Source organism: Cinclus cinclus, chromosome 25, assembly GCF_963662255.1.
Source record: "Cinclus cinclus chromosome 25, bCinCin1.1, whole genome shotgun sequence".
NCBI lineage: Eukaryota > Metazoa > Chordata > Aves > Passeriformes > Cinclidae > Cinclus > Cinclus cinclus.
Genome location: NC_085070.1, coordinates 6200330 through 6226351, shown reverse-complemented (window position 1 = coordinate 6226351; position 26022 = coordinate 6200330). Strand labels below are relative to the sequence as shown.

Below are 26022 nucleotides of genomic sequence, written 5' to 3'. Positions count from 1 at the left end.
GGCCGGGGGACAGCGAGGAACACCGGGGGGACAGCGAGGGACACCGGGGGGACACCGGGGGGACAGCGAGGGGACAGCGGGAGCCGCCAGGGCCGGGCTCGAACCCGCGGCCCCGTTGCCGGGGGAACGCGCCTGACGCGACACGCACGAACGGGCGCGGCTATGCAAATGAACGGTGGGGATATGTAAATAGAAGAGGCGTGTTTATGCTAATGAAGGGTGGGGTTATGCAAAGGAGCCCGCGATTTGGCGGGAAACCGGCAGGTCCCTCCTACGGGCTCCCGGCACAGAATCCCGGGATTATCCCGGCTGGAAAAGAGTTCCGGCAGCACCGAGCCCGCCCCAGAGATCTGGGTGCCACGTCCAGGCCTTCCCGGGACACCTCCAGGCGTGGGGACTCCAAACCTCTCTGGGCAAAGTTTGAACCTTTCCACGGGAAATTCCTGCTGCTGTCCAGCCTGAAGTTTGTCCTGATTTTTATGCCAGATTCGGGTTATTTTCCTTCTCAGACCTCCCTGAAAGGCTGCGGCTTTGCGGATCTCTGAGAGGCGGCGGCGGCGATGGAAGCTGGCGGCCACCGCAGGGAGCCAGAGCATCACGGAGCTGCTCTGCCAGGGATTCAGGGATTGCCATTCCCGGCACATCCTCAGCCCGGGAACGGCGAATTCCACACAAAGGGAAGCCGGCAGCACAAGGACAGGTCACCCTGCGGTGCTGAGGCCGAAGTTAGAACCTGGCACATCCACCTGCCTCCGCTTCCACATCCCTGCCAGGTGAAATCCTGAACGCCAGAGAGGTGCTGAGTTCCACGGGCAGCCAGAATCCCCCATCCCTTCCACCCCCTTGGCTGCACGAACACCAGGAAATCCCTTTTCCCCCCTCAGGCACCAAACCTAAACAATTCCCTTCTCTCACTGCCATCAGCTCTGCCCGCATCCCCCTCCATCCCAAAGGTTTGTGGTTTTTTTCCGTCTAATGAAGCCGTTCCCAGGCCAGTGTCCAATTAAAAACACCCACTGGGGCAGTGGGATGCTCAGGAATTCGGGGTTTATTTGTTATCCCACAAAACCCGGGCAATAAAGCCACACGGGGCAGTAAGTGTGCAGACACCTTTAGTCTCTGAATACTTCAAAAACCACTTAAAATGCTGCTTTGATGCTCATGCACGACATTCATGTACTGATATCTGATAAAAGGCCGGATGATTAGGATTTCTAGAAGGGATGGGAGAAAGAAGCAGCACAAAAATCTTCCTCTACCTCCCTCCAGCCCCATCGCCCCACTCAGACTTACCCCAAAATTCAAGCCGGGGGAAAAGGAGCCACACTCAGCCAAGGTGACACTGCCAGTCGGGTGCCATGGCCTTAACAGAGGGAGAGACGAGGGAAAATTAAAATTAAATGGAAATTAAAAGGTCTGAGGGTTGAGAAAATGCCTGCAGAAGCATTAAGGTCTAACACAGGATCTGCCAGTGGTTTTGCCACTGAGCACAGCCCCAGCTCCAGGGGCAGGAAAATCCCTTTTCATTTCTCTGGGAGAAAGGGGAGGAAGCCCTGAGCTCCTCCAGGTTCCAAGGGTGCAGCAGGGCGCCAGGAAAAGGCAGGGCACAGGTTCCATGCAGCTGGCACCATGCACAGGAACTGGGGGGATTTGGGCACCTCTGAACCCAAAAAGAGCAACCCCAGCACCTCCCCTTCAACCCCAACCAGGGACTTGGGCCAGCTGATGCTTCCTCACTTGAAAGAACTTGGTGTTTTTTATATCAAATCGTCGGGGAGTGACTTAAAAAGCTCCTTTTTTTTTTTTTTAAGTGAAATTGAAATTTCCGTGTGAAAATCAATTCTGTTTTGCCAGAATTTGTGAAGATAAGAAAACCCTCCCCTCCCTGTAATCCCCAGGGTAAAAAAATAAAAGTTGGGCATTTGGTCAATTTTTAGCTAGAATTTAGGAAAAAAAGATCAAGGCTTTAAAATGAATTAATTGAATAAATTAATTCCATTTTAACCTCATTCAGTTCAGGCACCCAGTTCAGGCTGGGCAGAGGTCACCTCTTAAACCCAACACTTCAGCCCCACTTTCCACAGCCAGGAACAGGAAAGTGCCTTTTTTTTGGGGGGGGGGGGGGAAGAAGTTTCACAGTAGCTGTGAAAACTGCATTTTTGTGTTTGCTATCTCCAGGAAATAAGTAAATAAATACAGAGAGACAAAGAAAGAAATGAGAAAGGGCTTTTAGAGCCCCTCAGCTGGGATGAGGCAACAGGACCAGGCAGAGCAGCTAAAGAAGGGCAGACTGCAGGCATCAGCTTTTTTTTTTTTTTTTTTTTTTTTAATTTTTATTTGAACACAGTATTCTGACAGAATGCAAAGTCAAAATCCTCAGTTAGTATCAGTATTTACACCAGTGAGAATGGGGATAAAGGTGGAGTCGATGTTTCACTCGGTAAAAAGATTTTTTGTTTTTTTGTTTTTTTAACAAGATAGAAGGCCCCCAAAAGTAGGGAATGCTGGGGAAGGATGACCATGGAGGGGTTGAGAACAACTATCAAAACAGCCTGGTGGTGAAAAATGTGGGGTTTGAAGGCTCCATAGAAAAGTGTGAAAAAAAAACCACTCTGGAAGCCGACGGGCGGGATGCACAATTGTCACCTGTACGAATGGTGCAGCACGAGATGGCACAGCTCCTGTGGCACTGGGATGGGCACGGGGCACGCATGGCAGGGCCACCGACCCCAGGGATGGGCACGGGGGATGGCCACGGGGCCACCGACCCCGGGGATGGGCACATGGAATGGCCACGGCAGTGCCACCAGTCCCAGGACAGCCACGGCAGTGCCACCAGCCCCAGGACAGCCATGGCAGTGCCACCAGTCCCAGGACAGCCACACCAGTGCCACCAGCCCCAGGACAGCCACACCAGTGCCACCAGTCCCAGGACAGCCACGGCAGTGCCACCAGCCCCAGGACAGCCATGGCAGTGCCACCAGTCCCAGGACAGCCACACCAGTGCCACCAGTCCCAGGACAGCCATGGCAGTGCCATCAGTCCCAGGACAGCCACACCAGTGCCACCAGTCCCAGGACAGCCACGGCAGTGCCACCAGTCCCAGGACAGCCACACCAGTGCCACCAGTCCCAGGACAGCCATGGCAGTGCCATCAGTCCCAGGACAGCCACACCAGTGCCATCAGTCCCAGGACAGCCACACCAGTGCCACCAGCCTCAGGCTGGTCCCTCCCCGAGGGGACACATGGAAGCTGTGAGGCTGCAGCTGGCTGGGAATGGGGCATTGGAAATCCAGTATTAAATATTTGCTGTAAACCCACCCCAGGCATGGGGAGGAGCTGCTGAGAGCTCAGGGTTCCCTCCTGCCTCGGAGCACTGCTCGCTCCATCCACCCCAAACCTGAGCTTTGGGACAGAAGGGACCTTAAAGCCCAACCAGTGCCACCCCCAAACTGTCCCTGGGTGCTGGGCTGGGCTCCGAGCTCGTCACCTTTTGGGACAAAAACCAATCCAGGTGGGGCAGCCCCCCCAGTTCCCAGCTGGCAGGTGCTGGTGGAGCTCCCTGGGCAGGTTTTTGGGGATGCTGCTGTGTTTCCTACCAGCTGCTCAGCTTTGGGCTTCCAGCACACACAGGTGACCAGAGCAGCCAGAACTGGGCACAAAAAGGGACAAACCGTGCTCAGCCACGGGGGTGGAGGCACCACTGCTGCCCAGCACTGCCCAGCTGCAGCCTCCGATGGATTCATTCCTTTGGGGAAAAGAGATGGGGCCACGAGCCCAATGTCCCAGAGTTCTGCTGTGACAGGGTTGAAATGCCCCGGGTTTGACACCAGGCTTGGGAACGAGGCCCCATCCTGCCCCAAACCCACCCAGGACGGGCAGGGGAGCCTCAGCCTGCACCTCCATCCCCCTCCCCGTGCACCCCAGGAGCTGAGGAAAACAAAATGCAAGAAACCCCACAGTTAGCAAATGACAAGACCATTGTTTCTCACATCTGGAGACGGTGTGATGCCACTGGAACATCTGCATATTCCCAAGGAATACATGGACACAGCCTCCACACCCCCTCATCCTTCTGGGATTGCCAGAGTCACCTCAGGTTGCTTCTCTCATTTAAAGGCTTCTGCTCTTTGTAAGAGTTGTTCTCTGTTTGTTTTTTTCTTTCGTTTTAATTATTTTAATTCCTGAATATTCTTTTTGTTTCTCAAATCTGAACTAGCGCTACACCTTCCACATCCAAACTATGTTGAAGCTTTTATTATTTCAATACTATGACAAAAAACACGGTTCACACTAAAATAGTCACGCACCCACAGTGCACAAGCTTGCAGATCTAAAGTAGAATTAAAAAAAAAAAAAAGAAAATAAAAGGGAAAATAAAAATAAAATTAAAAAAAAAAATAATACCCAAAACCCCAATAGGAGGAACATCTCTATACAATGGGCTGGTCTCTCCCTACACTCCCCTGCCTTCCTTCTGCTCAAAGCTCCTTTTCACCCCCAAATCTCAGTGTTGCTCCATGATTCCTGATAATAAATCCCATAAATCAGCTCTCCCACCCCAAATCTCAGTGCTGTTCCATGATTCCTGATAATAAATCCCATAAATCAGCTCCCCCATCCATACTTTAACTGAACCCAGGTGCTGTCCCAGCTCTGCCCAGGGATGTCCTGGCACAGAACTCCAGCCCCTGCTCCTGATTATTGGAATTTTTTGAAATTGGTGTTTACTGAAATTAGGATTTTCTGAAAGTGGGATTTTTCTGAAAGTGGGATTTACTGAAATTGGAGTTTTCTGAAAAGAGGATTTTCTGTCATCGGAATTTTCTGAAATCGCTATTTTCTGAAATTGGTGTTTACTGAAATTGGTATTTTCTGAAATTGGTATTCACCAAAACTGGTATTTTCCAGAAGTGGAATTTGCTGAAATTGGTGTTTTCTGCAACTGGTATTTTCTGAAACTGGAATTTATTGAAATTGGGATTTTGTGAAATTGGTATTTACCGAAACCGCCGTCTTCAAAAATGGAAATTACTGAAACTGGAATTTACTGAAATTGGGATTTTCTGCAACTGGAATTTCCTGCCCTAATCAGGAGGGATCCCTTTGGTCACACACCTGAGCCCAGACCAGCCCAAACTGTCCAACCTCCCTCGAGCTCCCGAGAGCCCCGGGAGGGCTCCGTGAAGGAAAGGGGAGAATGTCCTAAAAAAGCAGAGATGATATTTCTCTTATGCAGTCAGGCCCAGGTCCAGCGAGGGACTTCAAACTAAATTTAAGCACAGAAGGATTTTCTCCAGCAATTCCCTCACCCCAGGCAGATTTGGGGATTGCTGGGTAAAGCCCTTGACTGGTGGTGAGTGGTTTGAACACCCCACCCCCCCAAAAAAAACCCCAAACCAAACCCCAGCATCGCTTTTCTTCTTACTCCAGTAAGAAATAATAATAATAATAACAATAATAATAATAATAATAACAATAATTAAGAAAAGAGAAAAGGGGAAACGACTACTGTAAACATCCATGGTTGAAAATGTCTCCCTTTGCAAAGCAAGCATGCTGCTACCCTAGTGTCTACAGGACTGGATGGACTGAAAAAACAAACAAAACAAAAAAAAATTTAAAAAGAAACAAAAAAAAAAAAAAGAAAGAAAAAGGCAGCTATTTTACACATCCATTTCAACACAACAAAAGTTAAAAAAATATCTGTCAATTGTAAACACTGCAGAGAACCAAAGTTGGCAAAAAAGAAAGAAAGAAAAAAAGTAACGTAGAATTGAAAAAGAAATGTAGAGTCTGAATACTGCAAATTGAAATACATCCCCCGAAGCTGCAATTTTGGCATTCTTCCTAAAAAACAGATCATAATAAACCCCAAATAAAGGTCTAACGTGGCGAGCAGGATTCAGTCACAAAGAGCTCGAGACACTTTGCATACTGACCAGATACAAGGTGAACAGAAATTATAACTTATTTATGAGGCTTTACATATTTCAAACTCGACTGAAAAGTATAAAAATAAATTGTGGACTTTGTTCTTTAAGCACCAGCTGTGCCCAGCAGCACAGTGGTTATCTCTGCTATACTAACAAAGGAAACAACAGGGTCTCTTTTCATTTTTTTTTTTGGTCTTTTTTTGTGTTTTTTTCTGTGTCTAGGACTACTTGATTTTGAGCTTCCCAACCACATTGCAACCAGCACTGCAATGTTTGCTTGTTTGAATATACACAGGGCCAGCTGAGCCCTGATTTGGTGACGGGTTTAACCCTGTTTTTAACATGTTTTACTTTTTAAAAGCAAGTGCACAATGAATAGAACCTTTCTAGAAATCTCAAAGAAACCAAAAAACAGAAATCAAAACAAGAAAAAAAAAAAAAAAACAAAAAGAGAAGAAGAGAAAAAAAAAAAAAAGAAATAAAAGGAAAAAAAGAGACATTCCCTCCCTCCCCCCATTTATGCATTTTTTTTCTGGTTGGTTGGTTTGTTTTTTCTTTTTTAAAAAAAGGCAACAGACACTAGAGGAATGAGATGGGTGTGTGGGTTGTGATTTCAATGCTCGGGTGAAGGTTTCTGCCGTCCCCTCTGCCGGTGCTGATCATGCTTTGCTCTCGCTCTCGTTTGTTTGTGTGGCTTCGTTGGGCACCGTCTTCACTTCTGCTGGGGGGCTCTTGCTGTCCTGCACGGCGCCTTTGTCCTCTGCTGGCATTTTCCTGGGGAGAAGCACCAGAGGGACACAGTTTAGAGGCACAGAAACACAGCCTGGCCTGAGTCAGCCACGGGCAACGAGCGTTGGTCTGGGAATAAATCACTTTGGGAGAGCAAACCCAGCATTTCCTGACACAAGGATAAGGAAATGCTTCCCCATCCTGGTTCATTTAGTTCTATGTTAATTTGGGGTTTTTTTTTTTTTTTTTTTTTTTGGTTTTTCCTGCCCTGGCTCGGCTCAGGGCTCAGCTGCAGGGGTGCAAAAAGCAGCAGCAAGGAAACCCCACACAGCTGCAGAAGGATTTGGCTTCAGCACCCAAACTCCCTGAGAATTTAGCAGCAATCCCATTTTTTTTTGTGTGTGTGTGTTCCTGCAGGAAGCCAGTCCTGAAATCCCCAGCGTGCTGGAGAAAGGGGAACACAGAGGACAGGAATTGTGTCACAGACATTTTCACAAGGGTCAGGGACGTCACCACCCGGCCAGCCCAGCCAGAGCCCAACATCTGCAGTACAGCTGGGGCCCTCCCCCAGACCCCAGGCACCTTTTGCTCTCTCCTGCCAGCCTGGGGACAGCTCCAGAGGTCCCAGTGCTGTCACCCTCGCACGGGGCACTGCTTGCTGCCCAGCCTGACCCTGAGACAGCCCTGACCTGCAGGAGAGGGGATCTGGGGTTTGTGCTCACTGACCTGCACAACCTCAGCACTCTTTACACCAAACTCGACTAAACCTGCTCTTCTTTATGGAAAAATAACCCAGAACAGACAAAGCTGCCCAAAAACCTGAAGAACACCACGTTTCTGACAAATTCCCAGAAATTTCCTTTCCTCTGCCTCCCTGGCACAGCCTACTCCTGGCTCTCCTGCTGGCCCCTTCCAAGCCAAGCCCCGTGGGCTCTCAGGTGAGTTAGTTGGCTAAGGAAACAGTGAGATTAGTCAAGAGAACACCCAACAGAGGACACAGCACGAGCACCAGGGCACGAGGGACACAGCACACAACCAACACAAGAGTAAAGGTGGCCGTACTCGGTCTTTGCGGGGGCAGAGCTGTCTGCAGCAGCAGCCTCGGGGGCTTGCCCACCAGCCCCGCCGGCAGCAGGAGGAGTAGCAGTGCCAAGAGCTGCAAAAACATCCTTTGCAAGGTCAATGTCTGGTGGCTTGAAGGTCCCTTCGTCCATTTTAAAGTCCTCGTTGTGCGAGGGGTTGGTGGCGCTGCCCGAGGCAGCCTCGCTCTTCACGTCGCTCGGGTTCTTGGGGGTCTCTGCTGGGCTCTTCACTGTGCTGGGCTCCTTCTCGGGGCTCTTGGCCACCTCCTGCTCGGGCTCTGAGGGAGCCGCGGGGCTCGTGAGGTTGGCAGGGCTGGGGGTGGCCGGCTTGTTCCCGGCTTTGGCGGCGTCGGCCGCGGCGGCGCTGGGGCTGAGCACGGCCTGCCCCGGCAGGACGCTCGAAGATAAACTATTGGTGGCCGGAGCAGAGCTGGGGGTGTCACTGAGATCGACAAGAGGGGCCACTTTAGGGGTGGAGGAGGGCGGTGGCGACGACACCGAGGTGGTGGCCGAGCCTTTGGCCGGGGTGGCCTGGCCGGGGGCCGCGGCGTTGGGGTCGGCGGTGGCCGCGGCCGGAGGGGCGATGCTGGAGGTCAGCGTGGTGGTCTCGCTGGTGGGGCTGTTCTGGGCAGTGGCAAAGGTTTCAGTGATAGTGTCAGAGTTAGTGGTGCCCGTGGTGACAGAAGGCAGCATGTCCTCCACGGTGGCTGCGGTGTCGGCGGGGTGCCTGCGAGGGGGACACGGGGACAAGAGAGAGAGAGAGAGAGAGAGAGAGAGAGAGAGAGAGAGAAGGAGAGAGAGAGACAATGAAGGCCTGAAACGACAGCAGGGACAGGGGGCACAGAGGGAGAGCGAGGACAGCACACACACGTGACACGGAGCAGAGACTTGCAGAGGTCAGACATGCAAAGGGATGGAGTGGCTGAGGATAATCAGTAAGAGAAAAAAGCCAAGAGGACGTGACCTGCAGGAATGGCTTGTTCATGTGGAGTGTCTGGGCTGAGGCAAATGGGATCCTGTCAGCTTGCAGAGACTCTTCTCTCCTGGCCTAGAACTCTGCCCCCAGCCTCTCAGTCCTGACCTCTCCAGGCAGTCTCTGCCAGCTCCCTGAGCCTGCAGCCCTGTCCCACCTGCCACCAACACAACTCGGGCCCCGCGTGGAACCCTGAATCCAGCCCCTCACCTTGTCCTGTCCCAGCCCCCATCAAACCTCCATTCCTTTTCTCACAGGCACATGAATGCAGACTCAGGTCCCCGTTCAGCTCTCAGCTCTCTCAGAATGCTCAGCCTTCCTGGGACTCCACATCCAGGGCCAGCTCCTGGGGGGATCTCTCCCCACGGCTTCAGGCTCACACCCAGCACTGCTGGGACATTCTTGCTGCCAGCTGGGGCTCATTCTGCTCTGGATCCTTTGCAGTGACCCTGGATCTCCACACTGGACAGACTGGCAGAGCCTTTCAGCAAACACTGCTTCCTTCCCCTTTCCCTTCCAGTGCTGGCAACAGCAACCACTGAAGCTTGAGAGGAGGCACTTCCTCACTGGCACGTGGAGATTTTACCTTTCTTCCTCTCTTCCTGCCCTAACTCGTGTTGCTGAGGGGTTAGGGCAGCTGAGGGCAATGCAGTGACCCTGTACTAGGGCTGCCTAAGGCCACATACTCTGGCTCTGTCAGCGGGGTGGTCTCGTTGGGCTCCGTGTGCTTCCCCCCATCGTGGTTGGGGGTCCTCTCCTCCTCCGTGCGCACCTCCACGATGGGCTCCTTGGACTCATCCTTCCTGTAACGAGGGAATGGCACGGGCAGTGATGGCTGCTCCTGCAAAGACAGCCTGCAAAGGGCCACAGTGAGCACAGGCATGGGCTGAGAGGGAAGAGCTCCTCGGGGCCACTCCTGCTTCCAGCACTGCCCAACACAGAGCTCTGGACTGGTGTCCAGAGCTGGGGTGTCCAGAGCTGGGATGAGTGGGATGTCCAGCACTGAGACATCCAGCACTGAGATGAGTGGGATGTCCAGCACTGGGATGTCCAGTACTGGGATGTCCAGCACTGGGGTGATCAGAATGTCCAGCACTGGGGTGTCCAGCACTGGGGTGATCAGAATGTCCAGCACTGGGGTGTCCAGCACTGGGGCCACCTATTTGATGGCTACCAACAGAAAGGAGACAACAAACCAGAGGAACAGCTCCATGAACCCTTTCCTGCAAGAACCAACCAAGCCCCAGCCCCTCCCCAGGGTGATGAGGGCCCCCAGCCCCTGGGGCAGCTCCCTGCCCGTGAGCTGGGCACAGAGGGAGGATCTGGGGCAGTACTCACGAGAAGGCTGCCTTGCCCTCCTCCATGTCCTTGCCCTTGGCCCCCGGGCCGGATTTGCCGCACAGGTTGACGGCGATGCACATGAGCAGCCCACACTTGTTCAGGAAGTAGCAGGTGACATCCACGGCCACCAGCAGCGCCACGAAGACCACCACGAGGATGCCAATGATGGCAGCAGTGCCCAGGCCCGAGGTAGGGCTAGTGCTGGCTTCAGAGACCAAGGGAGAGAAGAAGAGAAGGCGTTCAGGTTAAAATTTGGTGGATTAGGGCTCAGATTTGGCTGCACTTAAGCTGGATTTTTAGGAAGTCCACCCTCTGTGTCAGCCCTGTGCAATAACCAGAGCTCTGTCCTACAGACAATGTGCCTGAAGGGATAGATGGAGCTGCTGGGGCTTTTCCCATCCCTGCTGGGATAAAGCTTGGGAAGCAAACAGCAGAATCCTCTCCTGCTGCGCACACACCCAGCAGGGCTTCCTTCCTCCTCCTCCTCCTCCTCCTCCTCAAGAGGAAGGTGCAGAGTGGCTCTGGCGCTGCCCAAGCCTGGCCCAAGGAGCAGTGGAAGCAATGCCCACGCTCTGCAGCAGGATTTTTCCTGGTGGGATACAAATCACTGGGCTGGGGAGACACAGCTCTCCAGAATGTGCTCACGGCTCCCCAGCCTCTCCCTATCCCTGGAACCCCAACCCTTGGAATCTTTGCTTTGCAGAACCTCCCAGCAGAGCCCCTTTATCCCCTCAGCCCCATTTCAGTTGACTTTGAGAGGTGAGAAAACCCTTCCAGGGCTCCAGACAGAGCCATGCCCTCTGCCATGTATTTGTCTGTTTAAAAACAGGAGGCACAGAGGTGTTGTTTCATTTTGTCACCCCGAGATGGATCAAGGAATGCAGATTTCAGCATAAAAGTACAGAAAAGTCACTCTGAGGCACCTGACTGACACTGGGATCCCAAATTCAGCCCCTGGTCAGTGAATGCTGTCCCACAGCCCAGCCCCTGCCAGCAAGCTTCATAATTACATGGATTAATCACCCTCTGGTGCCTGCAGGGAGTGAGGGGGGCGTGGATTTTCCCCTCTGCTGCTGTGTTCAGAATCCCTGTGTGGATGGCTCAGTAACTAACTGGGGCTGGCTCACACTTCCCACCCACTCCCCCTTTCTGGGAAGGAGCTCCTGAGGCTCAGCCAAGGGCAGCATCCCAGATCAGACTTCCCTGGGTGCCTCCAGAACTGGAATTTTCCCCTTCTGGAAAATTCCACTCACACCAGAGTGCTGCCCTTTGCCTCCTTTCCCCCCACCTCAGCTTTTCCAGCAGCTGTCACCTCCCCAAATTCCTGCTCTGACAGGCACAGACCCCTCTGCTCCCCCCAAATCCCAAGGAGAGCCCTGAGCAGGTCCCACCCTCCCCTCCAGCCCCTGCCCTGCTCCTCTGCCCCAGGAGGAAGAGGAGGAGGAGGAGGAGGAGGATGGAGGTGGGGAGAACCAGGGCAAGCCTGCAGAGGACTGTCCCTCTTTTTGTGCTATTTCAGGATTTTGCACCTCAGATAAGGAAACTGGGCCAAGGTAATTGCCTGCAATTTGGGTTTCTAGGCTGGTAAGGGAGCCCTGCAATTTGCAGGAGCTTTCGAACCTTTCCCATCAGCTGTGGTTTCATAAATCCTAATTCATGGCATGAATTGATATTCCAAACCTTCCAGGGACTGGCAGTAAGGAAACATAATAGAAAAATCCTCCATGACCCCATGAACTTGGGAGGCTCTTGGTGCTGCCTTTCTTTTTCTTTGTAAAGGAATTTTGCTGTTCCTATAAAATGCAGGAATCATAGTGGAGATTATTCTTTTCACCAACTGACCCATTTGATTAAATGAAATTGATCTACAAATACTTTATAAAACCATTCCCTCCACCCTGTAGCTGGATTTATTTTGTATTTAATGAAACGAATATTTAGACATCCCTAAAGGGTTTACTGGGGCCTCAAACAACTTTGTGTACAAAAGAAATGGGTAAATAAATGGGGTGTGCAGAAGCTGCTCCCACTGTGTGTATGAAATAAATGTAATAAATTGATGTTGGACACTTCTGACCTGATCCACATCCAACCCTTCCATTAATCCCTTTTCGCCATTCTCAGGACTAAGAGGAATAACATAAATAAATAAATAATGAAACACAAACCATTAAAGAACTTCTGGAGTCCTTAATTCTAAAGAAGTGAAGAATTTATTAATTACAAATTATGTTTTCCAATGGAAAATGACCTTCCTGCAAGACTGGCTTTTCAAATCCCCCTCATTTTACAGCGCACAGGAAAATCACCCAGCAGTTTTAGTTTCTGTACAAAACCTGCCCTGCCAGAGAGAGCTCAGCTGTGTCTTCCTAGGGGGGGACTCAGCTAGAGAATGTCCAGGCACAGGCAAAGAGACAAAAAGGATGGAGAGAAGCAGGTGGAGCTCCAGGCATTTCAAAGGCCCTACAGGATTTGGCAAAAGAAAGAAGAAGGGACGAAACAAATAAAAATCCGTTCTGCGCATCCAGAAATAAAAAGCAGGAGCAAAAAGCTCTTTGTCCTCAGTGGATGCCAACAGCTCCCATTTGCACACAAGTGGGAATTTCCCTTGCAGGAGTTTTGACAGAGCTCACGCTGGGGACAAGGACCCCTCTGTGCCGGTGTCCCCAGCTGTGGCAGGACAGAGATCCAGGTGTCCCCACCCGTGAGCAGCCTGGGGAGCTTGGCCTGGGCCAGGGCAACTCAATTCCTGCTGCCCTGGCACCTCAGTGCCCCTTCAAGCTGTGCTGCTTCCCTGTCACTGATGGGGAATATCAGGGATCACAAAACCCCGCAATGGTCTGGGCTGGAAGGGACCCTCAATCCCAACCACTGCAGCCCCTGCCGTGGCCAGGGACACCTTCCACTATCCCTGCTGGCTCCAAGCCCTGTCCAACCTGGCCTTGGACACTGCCACGGCTGCTCTGGGAATCCCATCCCAGCCCCTCCCCACCTTCACAGGAAGAATTCCTCCCCGACATCCCCCTAACCCTGCACTCTGTCAGCTTGAAGCCATCCCCCCTTTTCCTGTCCCTCCATCCCTTGGAAATAATCCCTCTCTCATCACTTCTCCTTTCAGGTCCTGCAAGGGGCTTGTAAGTCACCCCAAAGCTTCTCCTCTCCAGAGTGACCCCAAAATCCTCTTTCCTGCAGTAAATCAGACCCCTGCCCCAACTGCCCACCCCACTCCAGCAGCTCCAAGAGTCAGCAGAAGCTGTTTTAAAAACTTTTTAGACAAAACCTTTTAGGTAAAACCTCCTTTCTATCCCCCCAGAACCTTGGATGAGACACCTGCAGCTGCTCCTGGTGGAGCAGGACGTTCCCAGACCTCCCTGCTCATGAAAATGCTCTGACAAACAACTCTGAGAACATGCAGGGACTTGGACAAACTCTGGGAACCCTGCAAGGCTCTGCAGCCCCTCTCACACACACACACACACACACATGGGAAATGCAGGTGCCCGTGCCATGAAAATCCCACTGTCTGAGCATCTTCTGCTTCAGATGTGAGTCTCTGCCTCCCCTCTGAGCTGGCTTTTCTAAAAACTCTTATTTTAAAATTTTATTTTATATTTATTTTTGATTTTAATTTTATGTACAGGATCTTGAACATGACACCTCAGGGGTCTGGCAGATCTCTGGTATATGGTGTGTTACAAATCTGCACCAATTACTGCTAAAAAACCCCAGTTATGCTCCTTAATTTAATAAACAGAAAGACAAACTTTTTGTTCATATTCCATGCTGGCTGGGTTCCTGATTGCTGTTGAGTTTGGGATTCATTTCAGCCACATTAATGATGTCTCAGCTGCTTGCCAGGTCTCTGCCACAGAGAATCTTCCCCTGCCCCAAACCCCTCTCCTGGGACAGAACCCCCTCCACACCACACCACGTAAACTTAAGAGATAATTTTAATAACTGATGACTTTAAACTGATGATTTTAATTAATAACTGGTCATTTTGGTGTGAAACATCTCGGCCTCAGGCAGTGACCTCCCTCTGTGGGTAAGGGGAAACCACAAAAAACTGATCCCAGACCTACAGTGAACTCAATTAATCCAGTTAGAGGGGATATCACACCATTTTTTAGTATCAGGATTATTTTGCTGCACTTCAGCAAACTCCAAAGCTCTGCACTCTACAACACTGGAAATGAAGGGATTTAAAAAAAAAAAAAAAATAAGAAATCCACAGGCTTTGTGTGTGACACCTGCACCAAGGTTACATTTACAACCCAGACAGGGAAGTTCATAACTCATAAAGAACAAAGTCTGAACAAACACAGCAGAGCAGAAAAGGCAGAGTCAGACACGAGTGAGGGCAGGATTTTGTTCGTCCCTGTGAGAATTTTGTCAGGAAGATGAACCCCACGCAGCTGAGAGGGTTTGAGACATTCTGGACAGACAATTCAAGGGAGAGAACCCCTGATTTTAGGAGAGCATCAGAGGGGATGGATTTCCTATCCCAATGGATTTTTTTATCCCAATGGATTTTTTTATCCCAGTGGATTTTTTTATCCCAATGGATTTCCTATCACAGCAAATTCACTGGGGTTGCTGTGTTGGGTTTTTTGTGATTTTTTTTTTTTTAGTGTAGGTTTGTGGGGGTTTTTTGGGGTGACGACTTCCGTTATTTTATTTTTTTTTTTTTTAAAGAAGCAAAGCATAATGAAACTAAATTTTGTTCCAGGAAATTCCCAGGATTTGATAACAAAGATGGCTCTACTGCACCAGTTTAGCCCACGGATTAATCCTGCCACACACACAGTTAACCAGGAATATTATTGAGGATCAGTAACAATAATTCTGCTGCTCAGGTAACTGCATCCAAGCTGAGATTTTCTGTTAGAACAGCAAGGAAAGGGATCTCTCTGTGCTAGCACAGCAGTGGAAATCCAGGGAGTGTTAGAGAAGCACTGGAAATTCCCGTGTCCATGGGCTGTGCCTGCCCAGCTGCACACGAGGGAGGGCCAAAGGAAAAGCAGCAGTGGCCCAGTGTGATCCCAGCAGATGTTTACAGGCAGAGCAGCGCAGCAGGAAAAACTTCCAGACATTGGAATCCACACGCAAAAGCCCCCAGAGACATCTGGGCAATCAGCAGGATGGTCTCTGACAAATCTTCTCTTTCTTTTTTTACAGTCTGTGGGCTTGGGTTTGTGGATGGGGCCTCCTTTTGCACAAGATCAGCACCAGATGTGCAGAGAAATCAGTAAAAAGCAGGATCTTAAAGGCTTTCAACATTGCACCTTCCTTTGATGAAAACAGCAAGCAAACAACACCAAAAAATACCTTTCTTTACATCCATTTAAAAGGGAAAATTCATTACAGGTAACAAAAAAAAATGTTAAAGAGAAAAAAACTTGGCTTAAACCTTTCTTTCCTTGTTACAAAATACTGACTCTTTCAAATTAAACATTTTTCTTTCAAGTGTTCTGCATTTGTTTCCTTTTTTTTTTTTTTTTCCTCTGAACTGACACGATCCTCTGAAGCAAAGTTATCTCCTTTCACACCTTGGTGGGACCCAGGCCTTCCCAAGCAAATATTGCTTTATTTGACTCTTTTTTTGTTTGTTTTTTTTTTGTTTGTTTGTTTTGTTTTGTTTTGTTTTTTTTAAGTTTCTAACAGAGCAAAAGCAGAGTCACTGCAGAAAGAAGCAATGAGACAAAGGAGGACGACGTTGATGGACTTCCCAAGGTCGCTGCAGGTGCCAGACAATGGTTCCCAGGAGGGGGGAATATGGTTGTTTTAAAAACAAATTTGGTGCATGTGGCAAGCGTGGATGTTCCCCGTGAGATCCAAGGTGACCATGGATGACAGACATTGGAAAGGAATTGGGGAAAAAAGGGAGAGGGGAGGGAAAGAAAGGAAGAGAGGAAGAAAAAAAGTCAGAAAGAGAGAGAGAGAGAGAGAGAGAGAGAAAGAGAGAAATAGATAAAAAAAATTAGGTCATAAATACAGAAAACGTAAGAATCAAAGGTTTATTTAATCTCATAAATTAAAATGGCTCAGGGTTCAAGGAGCAGCACATTCTCCACACAAGGGGCAGAAGCTCAGCAAAGCCCAAAGCTGCAGAGCAGGGTCCAAGGCAGGGTGGGAAGGGTTTGCAAGCAAATGAGATTAAAAATGATGGGACAGAAGGGGGCTCAGCGAAAGACAGGGAGATGGTGTCTGGATTTTGAGAGCACAACACTGCCTTTAACAGGAAAAAAAAAGGAAAACAAGAAAAGCTTTGGTGCAGCAGAGAATCCACCTGCCTGTCCAAGCCCTTCCCCAAAGCCTGGATGAAAAATCCACATTATCCTGAATGAGCACCAAGGTCTGACTTTGCCATTGAGCCTCCCTGGGAACCACTCCAGTGCCAGTGGGATTATTATTATTATTATTATTATTATTATTATTATTATTATTATTACTACTGAAAATAACACCCTTCTCCTTCCAGCCACTCAGGCCTCTGCACTGGTGAGGGGAACAAAGGACTCCACACAATAAATGCACATTTTCCTGCAGGGAATCCCTGGTTCTTGCTGCCAGGCACAGCAAAGCCTGCTCCAGCACTGGCTCCTGCACAGCTCATTCCGAGATAAAAACACAGAAATGCTACAGAAACAAGAAAGGAAAGGAACACAAAGAGCCTCTTCCCTGCTGCACTTTGGCAATAAAATCTGTGGGGCAGAGGAAAAACCAACCTGGCCCCGGAAATATTTTCCTCAGTGTTTTCAGTCTGGGCACCAGGGAACACCTTGGAAGGCCAAAATGTCAAAACCCCAGGAGGAAAAGTCACAAAGTCAATAAGGACATCACTGCACAAGGACACAGCACTTTCTGAGGAGCAGCTGAATCCCAGCTCCTGGGGACACCCTGCATGCCCAAAATCTGCTTTTCCAAGGGCAGCATTTGAGTGGCAGCCTCAGATCCCAACTCCTCCCGTGCTTCACACCAAGCTAAGCCAGGAATGACTGCAGAAAAGCCAGACAAGTTTCACCTCTGGTCACAAACTGGGTTTTCCCTGTTTTTAGAGGGTTCCTGCACGTGTTAAATGGATTTAAAGGGTTCAGAGGGGGAGCAAGGATTAGAGCTGTTAGAAGTGAGAATCACAGAGTGAGTTAATGAGTTACTGAGGGTCCTTCCAGCCAAAACTGTGCCCTGCTCAAGCACCCCCAGTCTCTCCTTTGTCCCATCTCCCTCCTCCTCACTGCCAGCCCCATTTTTCCAGCCCCAAATCATCCATTCCTGTGCTCAACAACACGATCTGCTTCAGCCAAGGGGCACTGCAGCATCCCCACGAGGTCTGAGCTGTGTCCTTCAGCCAGGAATGGGCACAGGGCAGCAGGGCAGGGACTGAATTCTCAGGGACAGACTGAAGGAAACCCTCAGGTTTCAGGAGAGGCAGAATGAAAATCCAGTCAGTCCCTTCAGGATGGGCTGGCAGCACCAACCCTGGCTGTGCAGGGCTTGGCTCAGCACCCCTGGCTTTAACCACCACAACTCCACTTTACAGCTACTCCAGCAATCCCATCCTCAAGTTTTGGTTGCCTTGTGTGGGTTTCCCCCTCCTTTTGTTTAAATGTCCACATGTGGGAAAGAGATCCTAACTGTCCTTTCAACAGATTTCCACCAACTGCTCAATTGCAGTTTCCCAGCTGAGAGTTTTGCTTGGTTTTTGCAGTAATTGTCCTTATCCCTCACTTTATCAGCACACTAATAAGTACAGTCTGTCTTAAGAGCTTCCAGCAGCATCCTAGAGCTTTTGAGTTATTTTTTCCTAATGTCCCCCTCAACACTGTTTGAAAACCACTGCCATTTGGTAATGTGAATTGAAAAATGCTCAGAGGGAGATCTTCACTGCCAGCAAACTCCTGATGCCTTTATTCCTCCAAAGATGGACAAACAAGCAGGGAGGGAGATTTGGGAAATCTGCTTTGGGAAAAGCACCACCCTACAGAACTGAAGGGAAATCTGCTTTGGGAAAAGCATCACCCTGCAGAGCTGAAGGGAAATCTGCTTTGGGAAAAGCATCACCCTGCAGAGCTGAAGGGAAATCTGCTTTGGGAAAAGCATCACCCTGCAGAACTGAAGGGAAATCTGCTTTGGGAAAAGCATCACCCTGCAGAACTGAAGGGAAATCTGCTTTGGGAAAAGCATCACCCTGCAGAACTGAAGGGAAATCTGCTTTGGGAAAAGCACCACCCTGCAGAACTGAAGGGAAATCTGCTTTGGGAAAAGCACCACCCTGCAGAACTGAAGGGAAATCTGCTTTGGGAAAAGCATCACCCTGCAGAACTGAAGGGAAATCTGCTTTGGGAAAAGCATCACCCTGCAGAACTGAAGGGAAATCTGCTTTGGGAAAAGCATCACCCTGCAGAACTGAAGGGAAATCTGCTTTGGGAAAAGCATCACCCTGCAGAACTGAAGGGAAATCTGCTTTGGGAAAAGCACCACCCTGCAGAACTGAAGGGAAATCTGCTTTGGGAAAAGCATCACCCTGCAGAACTGAAGGGAAATCTGCTTTGGGAAAAGCACCACCCTGCAGAACTGAAGGGCCAACTTGAGTTAAAAATCCCACTTTCTGCTCTCAGCAAGCTTCCCCTACCCCACACAAGGAGCCAACATTCCCTGGGAACAGCCAGGCAGGGATTTGCCAAGGGAGCACTCCCACATACCTGCCACAGGTATGCACACAGCCACGACCCTCAGCTTCATGGGGGGAACCAACCATGAGAGAATGGGCTTCAAGCAAGCGAGCTGTGGGGGTTACTGGGGCACACGAGGGCAGCTCCGTGGCATTAATGGGCAGCGGGAGCCCGGAGGGGCACAGCAGCAGTACCTGGGATCACAGTGGGCTGTGCTGAGGTGCGGAAGGCGTAGTGGGCAGGTTTGGATTTGCCCTGCTGGTTCTCAGCCACCACGTACACCTCGTAGTCAGCGTTCCAGTCCAGGGATTTCAGCATCACGTGGTCGCTGCCCGATGGCAGCCGGATCTCGGGCTTCCACTCCGAGGAGTGCTTCTGCAGGGAGGGGACAGGGACATCACGCCTTCAGTCGGAGCTTTCCTGGTTTCCAGACTGCATTAGGATATGAATCTGAACTTCATCTGAAGTGCTGGTAAGTTCTGCTCACAGTTTAGTTAACAATCCTTGTCCAGCCCCAGAACCAAGGACAGCGCGGCAGCTTCAGCCCCAAAAAGTGCAAACAGCAGAGAATTGAGGGGAGAATCTGGAAGGATGGGACTGCAGAACCTGGAGCTGGACAATGAACCCCAATATGGGAATGGGTGAAGTTAACTCTAACCCCAGTGTGGGAATGGGTGAAGTTAACTCTAACCCCAGTGTGGGAATGGGTGAAGTTAACTCCAATGAACCCCAATGTGGGAATGGGTGAAGTTAACTCTAACCCCAATGTGGGAATGGGTGAAGTTAACTCCAGTTAACCCCAATATGGGAATGGGTGAAGTTAACTCAAATTAACCCCAGTGTGGGAATGGGTAAAGTTAACTCTAATGAACCCCACTGTGGGAATGGGTGAAGTTAACTCCAGTTAACCCCAATGTGGGAAATGGGAAAAGTGTGTAAACTGGTGGCACACTCTCCATCCTGGGTGTAGCCATGGCCAGGCTCCTGCACTGCCCAAGGTGAATCCTCTGAACACCTTTTTAATAAATCCCTGCTTTATTCCTTTAAGTCTGCCCAGCCTCTGTTCCAGGGGGCCTCACACAGGGTCAGGGTCACCCCATGAGCTCAGCAGTGCTGTCACCCCACACTGACACCCCAAAAGGTGTCACGGGATGGGGCCAGGCTGTTTGATGTCACAGCACCAGGAGCAGTGGCCAAGAACTAAAATACAAGTTCCACCTCAATATGAGGAAGAATTTCTTCCCATGGAGGGTGGCAGAGCTCTGGAATAGGCACCCATGGAAAGTTTTCCTTTCTGGAGACATCCTAAACCCACCTGGACATGTCCCTGTGGACATCTCCAGAGCTCCTCCAACCCCAGCTATTCTTGGATTGAAAACCCAGCTATTCTAGGAATATTGAAAATTTGATGAAACTATCACATGCTGTTGGGTGCAGAGGGCGAGATGCCCAAGCAGCCTCTCTCCTGCTCACAATCCTGTTTTCTGAGAAGAAATTCTCACTTCCTCCTTTCCTCTTCTCCCACCACTAAACAATTTTGAGAGGGCAAAAGCTTCAAGTTCTGCACCTCTCCTCCCTGCAGGTGCTCCCCTCCCATCTCAGCACATCAAATTGAAACCATGTGAGTGACAGAGACTTCTCTCTCCAATTCCCCCCCTCCCAGGGCCAGGGAAGCCCGAGCAGCCCGGGCTGTGCCACACTCACAGCTTTGTACTTGATCAGGTAGTGCCTGATGGGAGAGCCACCATCGTCCTGCTTGATGACATTCACTTTGATGGAGTTGCCATCCTCTCCTATGTGACCTTCCAGCTTGGGGGCACTGGGTTCTCCTGCAACAACGGGGCATTCAGGGTTATTTGTGGGGGGAAAAGAAAAAAAAAATAACATTATCAAAAAGTGCTCATAAAAATCAGAATGCTTTATTATCCTCAGCTCAGGGTATGAGCTGACCCAGACACAGAGGACACCTGTGTCTGAGGTATTCACCACACCCAACTATTTCTTGCATTTGAAACACCAGATTTCCATCTCTGCGTGTGCTGGAATGGAGACAGAGTGGAAAAAGATGCCCACTCCCCTAAGAAAATCCCATAGCAATGAGCACTTCCCTGCTTCTGTTGTAAGAACTGCTGTGAAACACCTGGCAAACACCGTGACTCCTCCCGTGGGGTGGGATGGGAAAAGCACCACTGGAAAGGACCTTGTGCCTCTCACACAGCCCCAGGTCTGCACTTTGAATTCTTTAAGGGGTTTGAGAGTGGCTGGGATGAACGGGAAAACACCTGAGCAGAACCCCAGAGCACATCTCCTCACTCAGCCTGCACTGGTGGAACTCCAGCGGATACTGGAGAGAAATTCAGAGAAACCCCTTCCCTGCTCTGGAATAACCACTTTTAGGAGAAAAAAACCAGGTAATCATTTCCCAAACTGCACTCTTGCCACCGGCAGAAAATGGGAATGTCCCTTCCCCCTGCAGGGCACACTGCCTTCCAACCCCATCCCTGCAGCCCACAGCTCCCAGACTGCTTTCCCTCCCCAGCTCCTCAATTCCTCCAGGCCACGGGAGGATCCCAATCCCACCCTGCACCTCGCTGAAAAAGCCAAATACAGAAGGTCTGGCTCCAGATTTACACCCCTGGATTTGTGTTCAGCTCCTCGTGGACAGCACAGGTGTTCCTGAGTGGCCACAGCAAGGTTCAGCTTCCAACATCCTTCCCAAGTTCATCTTCAGAAGGAATCTGAAGCCCTTTCCCCTCCCTCCTCCTTTCCACAGGAATATGAGCACAATTCTTTTGTGAAATACCAACGGGAAAACTGCAAGACCTGGGCTGAAAGTGATTTAAGATGAATTCCCTGTTGTTGCACAGTTCCAGGAAGGGAATCAATCACACTGCAGGAGTGTGGGACACACACATTTGTGTTTAACAACACAGCAACTCCTCTGATGGATGCAAAGATGCAAAAATGCTCCTTTTTTCCAGGTTATGTTCAGCTTTTCCAGGTTATGTTCAGCTTTTCCAGGTTATGTTTTGCTTTTCCAAACCCTTTCTCTGCCTTTATCCCCACTGCAAGGCTCCCACACCCCCTGGAGGTTCTAGATGTGGATTCCACCCTGGGAGAGCTTTCTCAGTGTACACTGAACATGAAAAGGTGACACAAGTGTGATTTAAGGCACAAATAAACAGGAAAACTTCATCCTCACCTGGGCATATTGAACAGAGCAGTTGAACAAGCAATGATATTTTTTTCCCTCAATCCCAAAAGGCAAACACCACCACAAAGCCCCTGCTTCTGACTGCGGAGCTGCCTGGCAGGAGCTGCTCTACAGTCACTGTCCTGGTTCATCATTCCAGAAGCTGCAGCAGAAGCCTGGTTCTGTCACCCTGTGCTCCCAGGCAGCTCCCAGGGACAGCCCAGGCTCTGCTCTGGGTGAGCCCTGAGCCTCCCACGAGCAGCAGGGCTGAATTCTTGCTGTGTTTGGGGCAGATGGACACAAGAGCAGCATCTCCTTGGTCCTTCCCCGCTCCCCCAGACTCAGGGATAAGCAGTAATGAGCACGCAGACCTCAGAGTGCTGAGGGAACGCTGCACTGACAGCATCTGACCTTTTGTCTAACACACGCTGGAATTTCTTTTTCCCAGTGATGGAGCAGCAAGACCAATAGGAACATCCTTTGAAAAGATGCTTATTCTTGATTTTAAATGTCAGAGATGCTGCTGTGCTTTACACGCAGCTGTTCCCATGATTAATTACCTGCTCTGCTGAAACTTTTCTTCCTTTTCTTCACTTTGAATTATCTGATTTCTAGCTCCTGATTCACTCATTCCTCCCCCAATAGTTTAAATTCATTTCTGCTTTGAGAGACATTTCTCCTCAAAGAAAAGAACACTCCTAAGTGCTGAAAACCAACAGGTGGAGCAGTACAAGCCCTGGTAAAGCATATTTTTCTCTCCAGAAATACGTATTTATTTCATTTATCTCAAGCAGGTGGATGCAATCCAGACACAGAGCTGTAAAATGAGAACTGGGTTAGTGTGTCAAACAGAGGAGGAAGAAGTTTAGTGGGAAAAGTTTAGTCCAGCAGAATCAGCAACCCTACAATGAGTGAAAAAGTGAGCAGCTGCAGAGAGAAGGTGGTCAGCAGGAGCTCAGAGAAGGGACTCATGCTCAGACATGCAGGGGGCTGCAGAGCAGAGCAGAGCATCACAGGGTGGGTGCTCCATGCCAGGGCAGCAATCAGCCTGTCCCACCCTCCTCGGAGCCTCCAGAGCAGGAAAACCCTGCAAGGACCCCACACGCTGCTGCTGCTTGGCTGGGTGAGAGCCAGCAGCTCCACAGAGCCCGGATTCCCCCTGCTTAATTATCAAATCTCTGATTAAATCCTCTCTGGACAGGAGGGATGCAGGACCTTGTGCTGCTGACGGATTGAGGCTGAGCCTCGCTCCAACTTCCCCCCCAGGACCCTCGGCACAGGAGAAAAGGCCCCAAATTTTCAGGTGCTTTACCTATGACAGGAGCTGCTCCAGCTGTTCCAGCTGTGCTTTCCCCAGCAGCCAGGTTTAACTTGCAGGAAGCCTTTGCTGGGCTGGGAATCCAGGACAGCCCAAGCCTGCAGTGGCCCTGCCGGGGAGAGCTCAGCCATCCCTTCCCCGGGCTCCAAATGAGCCTGACCAAGGAAATAGAGACTTTTCTGCAGGCTCCCAAAGCCTGAATGGCTTCCCAAACCTGCTGGTGCCAGGGGAGCTGAGGGCAGTGCTCTGAGCCATCACATTTCCAATTCATTTTCCACCCACTCCCTGCTAAGCCAGCAGCACACCAATCTGCTGCTGCAGGGAAGCAGGAAATGTATCCTGGTATCCTCTCAACACTGTGGTTTCTATTCAGCACTGCCTTGCCCTGACACTGCTCTGCTGGCTTTCAGGAATTCTTGTTTTTATTGTGTTTTTCAGAGGGTGCTGCCAGCACCAGGAGTGGGTGCAACTTGAGGTGGGGAGAAAAGTGAAAATGAAAAAACAGCACTTGAAACCGAGCTTAAACCTTTAAAGGTCCTGCACCCTCCCTGTGCTCAGAGAGCAAAACTGGAAAATTCTGCAGCAGAGGAAGGAGGAAAGGGATGATTTCTGCAACCTGAACACAGGACTGGGAACAGACATCAGGGCAAAAACACAGAGAAAAGAACAGGCTGGGGGTCGGGGTACACACCAGGGGAGCAAACAGCAGCAGCAGAAATAAGGAACAAAACCAGAAGGTGCAAAACGAGACAGCCACGTGTGCCACCCTGCTGCAATTCCAGCAGAGAGGGCAGACACACGGACAGGGCTCCTCTGTGCATGCAGTCATGTGGGGACGTTACTGGTGTTAGTTCTGTTTTCCTGGCAAACCCCAGCCTAAATCCTTTCCTGGGGGTGGTCCCAGACAAAAAAAAAAAAAAAAATAAATAAAGAAAAAAAAAAGGCGTTTCCAGAACTCCTGGCCTGTAAAAGCCAATTCCTCCCTGGTTCTCACAATTCCTCCTTTGGCTGGGGCAGCAGAAAAGCAGGAGCTTCCCTCCCTCCCCCCGCTGAGATTGTGCACAGGGTGAAGTTGTAAAAAATCCCAGCAGGAATTGTTCTTCACTACCCCACGCTTTGCTGGAGGCTGATTCCATCTCCATCAAGTGCCAGGGTCAATCATTTGCTTCTGGATTTGCTGGGGATCAGCAGCTCCTGGGAGCTGAGCTCAGGTCAGAGCCTTGCCAGGCTCCCAGGGAGGAACGAGGGGCTCTGGCAGAAGTCAGGAGCACCTCTGATGAGAATTGTGTGAGGTCTGGCTGCCACCACGAGCTCTGTGTGTGCTAGTTCACAGCATTTACATGCAGAATTTTATATAGAGAGAGGATTTTATAATAGCATTTCACAGAGAGAGAGTATTTCATAACACAGCTCTCATTCCAGCTATGCTCAAGTTTTACACACAATAAAAAGAAAATTACTCCTTAAATCATTACACACTCCAAATAATCAGATTTCAGAGAATTCAGGACTATTCTGGAAGGCTACTAAACATGTACAGTGTGGATGTGTGCACATACCTCTATATAAATGTGTATTTTATAGGGTCAAAATGCTGCTAAGGCAACAGGAGACAGGGTGCCCCCAAAATCTGAGCCCTCATTTCCCATCAAATTCGGGTCTGAGAGATAAAAGGATTTTGGCCTTTGGTGTTCATTCCAGAGGTTTTTTTTTTTCACCTTTCTAGGACAGCTCCTTGCTGGACTCTGAGAATGAAGAAGCAAATGACTGAGCCAGGTGATTTTTTTTTCCTTTTTTTTTTTTTCCTGTTTTCCCTCTAGGTTTTTTCCAGCTCAAGGCAGAGAACTGAAGTTGAGTTCTTCCCATGCAGACAGCGACGAGCAACTCCTCCAAAAAGGATCGTTGGGATTTTTTGGTTTTTTTTTTTTGTTTTTTTGGTTTGTTTTTTTTTTTAATTTGGAGATCCTGGAGGGGAATCCTCACCCCAAAAATCTAGGCAACCAATCAGAACAAAGTATTTTACCTTCTGTTCACCAGCGAGGACGACATCATCAGCACCATGCAAGCCACATGACAAATTCACATGATACGCACGCACATGAGTTTGGTTGAAAGGAAAGTGGAGGAGGTCACATGGAAAATACAAAAAAATTAAAAAACTGATGTAAACAATGGGCAAGGGAAAAAAATCAACAACAGAATTACAGAGTAAATAAAAATAGGAGCAAAATCAAATTAGCCAGCATATATCAGAAACACTGGGGAGGGGGTGGGCAGTAAAACCGCCTGGAAAATAAGAATATTAAACCACAGCAAGCACTGAGTTATGGCCTTGTGTTAGGCACAGCTGCGTCACTGCTTAGTCATACAAAGAACAAAAAGGACAAAAATCACTGCAGTGTGTGCCAGGACTGCTGGAGGAATCCACCAAACTGCTGGGAAGAAAAAGGGAATATTGTTATTCCGAGGCAGCGGAGGTGAAAGGGTCAGAGCCAGCCCCAGACGAGGCCAAACCTTGGCACCCCACACTGGGGTGTCCTCCCCGTGCAGCACAAACGTGCTCCTGCAAACACCAAGAAGAGAAAAACCTGCCCAGGTGACCGTTCCCAAGGACACTCTCCCACCCAGGGCAGGGAAAGCAGCAGCAGCGGCCCCAGGGAAGGCAGCAGCTGCTGGGAGAGATGGAGGGATGCAGGGAGAGTGGCAGGGAGGGAGGAGGAATCAGCTGCCAGCCCCGAGCCCAAACTCCCTTCCCAAATCACAACTCCCATTTCTCA

At 49.9% G+C, this 26022-nt stretch overlaps 1 protein-coding gene across 1 annotated transcript in view; it reads right to left on the bottom strand.

Annotated features, from left to right (window-relative positions):
- Positions 1-5083: 5083 nt before the first annotated feature.
- The window catches only part of NCAM1 (neural cell adhesion molecule 1), an 89072-nt gene continuing 68133 nt past the window's right edge, over positions 5084-26022 (bottom strand). Inside the window, exons 17-23 of the mRNA XM_062508614.1 lie at positions 25269-25271; positions 20439-20563; positions 18929-19109; positions 10060-10267; positions 9408-9524; positions 7729-8475; positions 5084-6711 (exon numbers count right to left, since the gene is read on the bottom strand). Coding sequence (XP_062364598.1) covers positions 6597-6711; positions 7729-8475; positions 9408-9524; positions 10060-10267; positions 18929-19109; positions 20439-20563; positions 25269-25271 — 1496 coding nt within the window. The 3' untranslated portion in view covers positions 5084-6596. The remainder of the gene's footprint in view (positions 6712-7728; positions 8476-9407; positions 9525-10059; positions 10268-18928; positions 19110-20438; positions 20564-25268; positions 25272-26022) is intronic.